This window comes from Psammomys obesus, unplaced genomic scaffold, assembly GCF_907164565.1.
Source record: "Psammomys obesus unplaced genomic scaffold, mPsaObe1.curated_primary_1811, whole genome shotgun sequence".
Classification (NCBI taxonomy): domain Eukaryota; kingdom Metazoa; phylum Chordata; class Mammalia; order Rodentia; family Muridae; genus Psammomys; species Psammomys obesus.
The window spans coordinates 1,083,613-1,092,362 of NW_026587759.1; the positions used below are offsets into that span (position 1 = coordinate 1,083,613).

An 8,750-nucleotide genomic window follows, 5' to 3' on the forward strand; every position below is an offset into this window, starting at 1 on the left:
GATAGATAGATAGATAGATAGATAGATAGATAGATAGATAGATAGATAGATAGATACAGACAGACAAACAGATGTAATCAAGGAAGACGCTCAGTGTCAGTCTTTGGCCACACACAGGAGAAAGACTCTAGAGTGCAGAGAATACTGAGAAAAACGCACTCCAGAAACTCAATGTTACCAAGCGTGGTTAGGGTAGAGATTCTTCCTACCCTGAACAGTAGGTTACTCTGCCTCCTCTCAAGAGAGGGGTGGGCCAGAGGTTTGAGTGACAGATAGTTTCCTCTTCTTCCTCTGCCTGACTGAAGGCAGCTTTGCTGATGACCAGACCACAGGGGTCCGGGTAGGAGGGCAAGGTTCCTTTAGGCTTTCAGACAAACTAGCCTCTTGCCAGACTGTACAAAATCTTCATCCTGGAGACAGCTGGATCATGTTTCAGGGTCTGTCTCAGGTTTCAAGGGGGGTGGGAGAGGGTGTGTGTTTGTGTGTTAGGGGAGGGTCCCCATCACTGTTCTGTGTAGACCAGTGTTTGAAAGGGGACCAGCATTCCGTGGAGATTTTAGGCTTCTTGCCTCATCTTCCTGCATTCCTCTCCTTGATGCCTTGTCTTTCTGCATTTTTCTCTTGTAACTAGCAGAAGCAAGGTTGTGTCACTTTCCTTTACAAAATGTCCCACACAGCCACACAGAATTCAAGTGTGAATGGCAGTCAGTTTCCTGGGACTGACAATACTTACCAGGCTGATCGGCCAGCAAGGGGTTCTGCGGGTTGTTTTCTAATTCTTGGGCAAGGAGATAGCTTAAATAATTTGGATTGTGTCACAGGATTTTGGTTTAGTTATCGACTTTCTATTTTTTAAAGCTCAGTTCTCCTTGCACATCTCCCTCCCCTCAAAAAAAAAAACAAAAAACATGCTACTAGAATTTATCCACAGTAATTTAACCTCTTTTCTCAACCTTCTCACATTTTAAGTAATTCACTTTGAAGTTCTATACCTTCTGAGGAAAACAGGATGCTCTGAGAAACATTCTCACTCTGTCTGCCCTTCCCCCACCCCGTCTGTCAGGTATGTTCCTTGGGCTCAGCAGGCCTGTCACTTCCTGATCACTTGCCTCTTCACTTGCCAGTGCCTTCATGTGACATCTCTGGTTTAGAAATTACTTGGCCACAAGGAAGGCACTTCCTCCTTCCTAGGGGGTCTAAAGTGCTCTTCAACTGTCACTCCCACAAGTGACTGAACTGTGGAGCGGCAGTGACGGAGAGGAACCCATTCCACAAGTACAGTAACCATGTCAGTCTGGCCAAGAAGCAAGAACAGATCACTATCCTTGGAGCCGGAGCTACAACACTTAGGCATTTGACCACAGGCGAGGGATTAAAAGGCTCTCAACCATCACAGCACTGTCTTCCAGCTGGGGGCAGCTCACCTGTGTGTTAATAACAGGAGGTGCAATAGTTAATAAGCCTGGACCTAGCTTCCGGCTGCACTAAGAAACATGCTCCTGATTGCTGTGGCCCAGGATAAGGTCTCAGGTCTGGTTCCAACTGCAGGGAAACCAGAAAGCAGCCTCGTGTGCGATCTGAAAAACATTTTACTTTTTTCCCACCTAGGGCTGAAGAGTCAACAAATGCCCAGTAGCTGCCTCTGAGCTGCAACTCAGCTCTAACATTTTTCAACAACTATTTCTACTCTTAGAGTATTGTTTCAAAAAACCTGTCAGAGGAGTAAAGCAGTTTGTAGAGCTTAGCATGGTGGGTAGCCCTGGGGACCGTTAAACTAGTCAGAGGCTCCTTAACTAGTATTGGATTTGTTTCTGCAGGTCCCTCGGGTCTTCATTGGTAAAGACTGCATAGGTGGATGCAGCGATCTGGTCGCCATGCAGCAGAATGGGGAGCTGATGACCAGGCTGAAGCAGATTGGAGCTCTCCAGTAATCGAGGGGGTGGCAGGTGAGGCTGCCCCAGGCCACTGCGGGACAGTGGCATTCTGCTGCCACTTTCTGTTATGCTGTAGGAGGACATTCTGGGTGGGGGTGGTCTGAGAAACGGGGCAACACTTACTGATAAAATTTTACAAGGGATAAATTGTACTGATGAGAGTCCACATGGCACTAGACATAAATACACAAAAAGATAACATGGACCTTACAGTCCATAGAGGTAGACCTATCACAAATGAGTGAATCATTCCAGAAGCAAGTAGAATAATGTGATGGAATATGGGGGGAGGGGGACTTGGCACCTAAGGAAGGCTGAAGAGGGTCTTTCTCAACAGCAGCTGACTGACAAGAACTCAGCTAGCTAAAGATGAAAGAGGGAGATTTGGGAAGCAAGAAAAAGCACTGCCAAGGGATAAACAGAAATCAAGATTGAGAAAAGGCAGGAAGTAAGAAATGTAGACAGGCCACAACACAGAGGCCATGAAAAGGTATGTGATTTTAGTGCCATGTGAAATGGAGCATCTGTTTGTTTGATCTTCTTGTATTTATATGGGATCTAATTGACTTCTCAAATGCCAAATCGAAAACCTAAAGGAGATCTTTGGCCCAGCAGAAAACTACAGGAGACTGTTTAGAAAGGAACCAGTGATACTGAGAAAAGTTAGGGTCCCCTCAGGGTTTTTAGCTTTACTCATAAAAGAATTTAAGAATGGGCTCCAAAGGATAATTTTATTGGAATTCAAAAGAAAGTAATGATTCTTTAGCATAAAGTATTCCGAGAGGCTGTATCACTCACAGATCAACAATGTATCCTTTTGGCAATTTACACATGTTGACTGTGGCCGCTCACCATGGTAAGAGAAGGGAGGACTGAAAAATACAGCTGGGTCTCCGGACCTACAATAGTCAGTATTCATCTTTGGGTCCCTATTTGCAACATCACAGCTGAGGAGCACTGTGCCTGCTCTTAGCTTTCTGGGCTCATGCTGAATTCTAAATCATTAAAAACAGTTAGCGGTACCCATTGGCCTCTCTTCTAGAACATGCTTAGCAGTTCAGGCTGAGATTCAATATGAAAGTGCCATTTCCCCAGCTCTCTCTGCTAGGTGCCACCTCGGGAGCCTGCCAGCGTCCTATCTGGTCCCTGTTTTCCTGGCAACTCTTTCAAAGGCCACCCATAACACGCACATCTAAATGATTAGAGGGGGGTGTCTGGCAGTGGAAGAGGAAGCTGCACCAATCTGTGCTATGAAATCTAGTTCTTTGTCTCTTTCTTGCCATGCAGACCTCATCTGAGAGCAGCTGTCCAGCCATGCTGATGGCTGATGCCCCCGAGAGCCGACCTACATCAGAGAGCACATCAGTATTTCCTGGTGACTTGGATTCTGAACAAAAACAGCGTTTATTTCTCCTTTTCCTCAGTGTTAAAACTGTTGCAATTTGCCTTTTAACCATGGGGCCAAGAAGCTTAGTAGACCACACTGGTTTGGTTATCCATTCTTCATGTGCCAGCATGTCTCTACCTCTAAGCTCAGGCTTTTCAACCAAGTTTATCTAAATCTCCAGTGAACCTGTTGCTGGTTTTCTGCTCCTGCTGGTCAGCTGAAATAATTTTGAAGACCTCTGCTTTGTAAACTATTATCAAATCAATGGGACTGTACATTTGTTTTCCAGTCACACCCATGCACTTCCCCCCTGCATGCACGCACCCATCCCACTTCAGCAGTCACGGCTCTGAGGCAGTTGTGCAAGGATGCTGTTTGAGAAATCAGATGAAGAACAACTGAGCATAGGTGGTCACTGTGGCCACACCGACAGACAGCCCAGCAGATGGCTCATTCAGCTGTCAGTAAAGACTGCTGCCCAGAAAATCCCAAGCAGCTGTGCTATGCTGTGTGTTGATCCCAGCTGGACTACAAAATTAAATATGAAATGCAGAATTGCAGAACCCTCCTTCCAAGAATGCCTGTGAGAAGTCGTTTTCAAAACACTGTCCCAAATAATTTCTTCCATTCATACTTTGACATTTTGCTTTGATGTCTTGATATGATGTTCAGTTGTGGTGGGGCTGCAGGTCCCTTCTCTGGTCTTCAGTGAGAAGGGCTCATTCCTAATAAAGATGTATCTGTAGATGACAAATGATTTTTGTCAAGTTGTGTTCTATGTTCTCAGGACTAAAAGGGATAGTATTCTTGAAGCCTTAGGTTGGGTGGGACAGCTCAGTGGGTAGAGGCACTTGCCCCTCAGCTTGTGATCTGAGTCTTACTCCCAGGGCCCACATGTACATATATGCACATATAAACAACTGTTCTTTTTAAATTGTGTGTGCTTATGTGTTTCTGCATGTGGTTATGTGCATGTTAGTATGTTCTAGCTCAAGAATAGCTGTACAAACCACTCAGACTCCAGTCTCAGGTATGAATGGTTTATTGAATAGTGAATGCAATACCCCCAAACTGGTCACTACCAGGGACACAGAAAGGAACTGGGGAGCCTAACTGTAACATCTACAAGTTCTCACAGCAGGGTTTCTATAGAAAGAACAAACTACGTGGGGAGGGCAGGAACACTTTGGCTAAGTAGACAAAGTACTACCATCTAACCTTTAAGCTGATTGGTCTTGAGTGAGGTAACTGAGGTGAGGCTTAGAGTCTTCTAGAGGGCATCCAAAGTGTAGCCAGGTGTGTAGAGAAGAGTGCAGCCAAGCTAACAGATAATGAAGCATGAGCTATGGCACTATTGAATCGTAAAAGGTCGGCTCTGGCAGGGTCTGCTAGTGCCAGCTATGAACACTGCTTCCAGGAAGCAGAGTTGAAAAGTTTAAAATATTGAACTTAATTTCACCTTTGAAACAAAATGGAAGCTGACATGGCTGCAGGTATGTCTCTAAGCAGACTTCAATATTCCAGGGAGTTACAGGCAGTTGTTTGCTGTCAGTCAAGGGTTCTGTGAACTGAAATCAGGTCCTCTGCGGGAGCAGTAGGCATTCTTAACCACTGAGGCATCCCTATAGCCCATGGTCTTTTCCTTTTTTTGTTGAAATGAAAAATATTAAATATAATGCCAACTATAGCCAACTGGCTATTATTTAAGATCCAGTAAATACTTCCATTCATACTTTATGCCCAATGCCGCCCTATATTCGGCTCTTTCCCCTATGGGACCTATCTCTTCCCTTTAGCCAAGGCTGCTGGTTGGCAGGATCCACACTGGAGACCAGCAGTTCCTGGGGAGGCAGAAGCAAAGGGCTCTGCTGGACCCAAGCCACAAGGGGCTGTCTGTGGCATGTAAAGGGTTACTATGCATGGTGGCAGCAGTGTGTAAACCCCACTCCAGGCTCTTTCCCTGCCTCTTCAGGAGAGATTTCATCTTGATCAGCCTCACAAGGGCAGTCACAGTGGAACTGGGGAAAGCTACAGAAGGGAAAAGAAAGGTGTGCCTCTAGAGAGGAAGATGAGAGATCTTCCAATCAAGGCAGACTTCACAAAAACAAGCAGACCTTGGCTCTCCTTCTCACTTGACATAAGGTGGCAAACAGGCTTACTGTGTTTTGGACATGCCCATGTCCCCCATCTCTTGTGTGAAGGTAAGCCCCCTTACTTAACAAACCGTCATCCTAGCCAGAGGAATCCTTTTCTTATGCCTAAGATACAAAGAGGAAAAGACACACAGGGCTTCCTTCAGCCCTCTTCAGCAGTCAGGAGCAGGAATCTGAGGGGGTGAAAAAGATCGCCACTATTTAACATCAGAGGAAATTAAGCCCCTGAGAGATGCAGAACCCTAGGGAAAGGGGAGTCTTCAGAGATATTGATTGAAAGGGTCATAAGATACATAGTAAATTTTCATTTCACAGTTTTATGTATCAAGAGGGTCTATATGGTCTTTTAGCACATTTTTCAATACTTTATTAAAAGTGAGTAATCTGCTTACCCAATTAGATTTATTTCTTGGCTTATGTATGGCATCAAAGGCAGAGAATGAAACAAACCTATTTAAAGAATCATGACCTTGTGCACACAATTATCAGTTCAAAGTCTTTAATTTGCAAAAGTCTTCCAATGTGCTTAGAGGCTTCTGAGCATCACTCTTATCTCAGCAGACCACAGTAACTCGCCCAGCACCTGCGGAGAGAGGTAGTCCCTCGCTCTGAGGAGCAGAAGGATTCCTCTGTCCCGGAGGCAGCTGACAGTGGTGCTTTCATGCTCCTGCTCACACAGACCAGCATCCAGCAAACAGCTGCAGAGTGAGGTTCACTCTTCTGGCATCAATGCTGATGATTATTGGGAAGTGTTTCGCAGACATTTCAAAGGGGACGTAAGATCTCAGCTGTGGCTGAGTGTCAGAGTCTGCACACGATGATACCATGCGCGCAGACCTAGCTACCCCATCTTGGCTACTCACTAAATGGAAAACACATGCCAAGGTTTTCTGCTTTGGTTTGGTTTTTGTAAAGCCTCACTCACGTTGTAGTGATCTACTTGCCTCAGCCTAAATGCTTAAACTAAGAAATGAGCCACCACACCTGTCTTTCATTCCAAGTTTTATTTAGGTTTCACTAGTGTGACCTCACAGTGGTCCTGATTCTTAGTATATCATACTCACTTTGTAGACCAGGCTGGCCTCGAACTCATAGACATCCACCTGCCTCTGCCTCCCAACTGCTAGGATTAAAGGTGTGCACCACCATGCCGAGCCAACCTTACATATTTAACTCTCTGCTTTCCCTAGTGGTTTTCTGTGAGCACAAGACCCTCATGCCCTCTATGGTCATTTATGGCCATCATGTAGAGCACGTGTTACAGAATGGTGATGCTGACTGTCCCTGGCCAGATGGGACTGCAGAAATACACAATGATAATAATGGTAATGATGGCAGAAACACTGAGTGCTGAGGCTACCTAAGTGCTAAGCCAGTCTTTACAATCTTGCTTACTTCTTCCAATGACACTGTGAGGTCAAAGTGTTCATTAGTCTCATTTTCTAAACACGCCGAGTGGAGAAGGGCCATTCACCTTTCTGAGTCACGCATGAAGATAAGCTAGGATCTACCAACCTAGTGTGCTTTCAGCACCAACATGTAATTTTTCCAGGCTCATGTAATTTTTTCTAAGGAAAATGATATATGCAGAATGCCTAGCACTCGGTCAGAGCACAGTAAATGACAACATTGAAGAAAATAATTTCTGGGGTCTTCAGGCCTAACCAGCCTAGAGAGTTCATGCAAGTACCCCTACCCCAAGGCCACAGGTCCCTAAGTCTCCCTAGGCTATGCCTGGCATGTCTTTCATGGCTCTCCCTTTCCACACTTGCCCCTGCTGAAACCTCTGCCTAAGAAGTCCCATGAGGACATGACCTCATAGTGTCATTGATATAACATGTTCCTCATGCACCAACCTGGCCCACATTCCCTAGTCAGCTTCCCTGAATGCTAAGCAAAATGAAGCATCTGGACACAGAGTCCTCAACCTGGAGTCATGTAGCCTTCCTAGTTCACCCACTAACGTGCTGTGTTTTGTTGCATCCAACAGAAATCTATTAAGCAACTTCTGTTTTGGTACCAAGAGACATACACAAACAACAAGTAGGTCCAGACTGCTGTGCCAGAGCTGCTTAGGAACCTGATGTCTACAAAGTCTCCACACAAAACCAAACTTTCTTTCCATATTTACCGGAACTTGTGAGGCTTATGAGAAATTTAGTACTTGCTGGTGATGACATGCAGCTCAGAGAGGCATTCAGATAATCATTCACAGTGCCTATTGACATTTAAACAATCATCTTCACAATTTAATTATTGCCAAGGCAACTGTCTTGACTCTTGGTTTCTGGCCCTGCAGCGTTGCTATCATCCTTCCTTATTATAGCTGAAGTCCTGCTGGTGGGCTCTTGGAGATTTTAGTAGGTACCTTAGTTACTTTACTATTGCTGTGAAGAGACATTCGGACCAAGACAACTTATAAAAGAAAGCATTTGATTAGAGGCTTGCTTACAGTTTCCGATGGTTAGTCTACGAGCACCATGGCAGGAGGCAGGAAGGTATGGTGCTGAAGCAGTAGCTGGAGGCAGAGAGAGCCGGACAGGGCCAGGCATAGGCTTTTGAAACCTTAAAGCCTACCCCTGGTGACAATCTCCAACAAGATCATGCCCTCTAATCCTTCCCAAAACAGTTCCACCAACTAGGAACTAACCATTCAAATACATGAGCCCATGGGGGGGGGGGGGGCGTTCTCATTCAAACCACTACAGTTGGTAAGTGAGACCAAATGTCTATTTCTTCTGAAGCAGTTCATCCTTAAAGGAAGGAACCATAAATTTAGAAAACCAAGCCTATATCTCTTCTAAGCGAAGGACATGAGCCAAGGATAATGGTATGTTCAGGGGCCCAAGTAACAAAGTAGGAAAAATCACATGCAATTTTCAGGAAAATAAAAATTGATTACAAACATTTTAATTTATGAAAACTGGACATGAGAACATTGTATTTTTGTATAGAGTTTGATAAATATAAAGTTCTTTGCCAGACTATGTGAAAGGAAGTGCTTACTCATAACTTCCTAGACTCAGTGAGAAGTTGGCTTAGCCACACTTGGCCTTTCTAGGCTTTTCACCTTAAAAACATCATTTGTGACTGGGCTGCAATATTTCTTCCACTTCTTACAGAGAAGCTGAATATTTATTGTATATCAGAAGACAATAAAAAAGTAGGTAACTCAAAATACAAGTATGAGATAGTACCAAATTCTATCATAGTAAAGCCAATGTCTGTACATATTTTAATTTTATGATAAAGCTGAAGTAAAAAATAATGCTTTGC

At 44.6% G+C, this 8,750-nt stretch overlaps 1 protein-coding gene across 1 annotated transcript in view; it reads left to right on the forward strand.

The window, feature by feature from the left end:
- Glrx (glutaredoxin) overlaps positions 1-4,075 on the forward strand; it is an 8,516-nt gene extending 4,441 nt beyond the window's left edge. Inside the window, exons 2-3 of the mRNA XM_055604062.1 lie at positions 1,818-1,946; positions 3,222-4,075. Coding sequence (XP_055460037.1) covers positions 1,818-1,931 — 114 coding nt within the window. The 3' untranslated portion in view covers positions 1,932-1,946; positions 3,222-4,075. The remainder of the gene's footprint in view (positions 1-1,817; positions 1,947-3,221) is intronic.
- Positions 4,076-8,750: the final 4,675 nt, after the last annotated feature.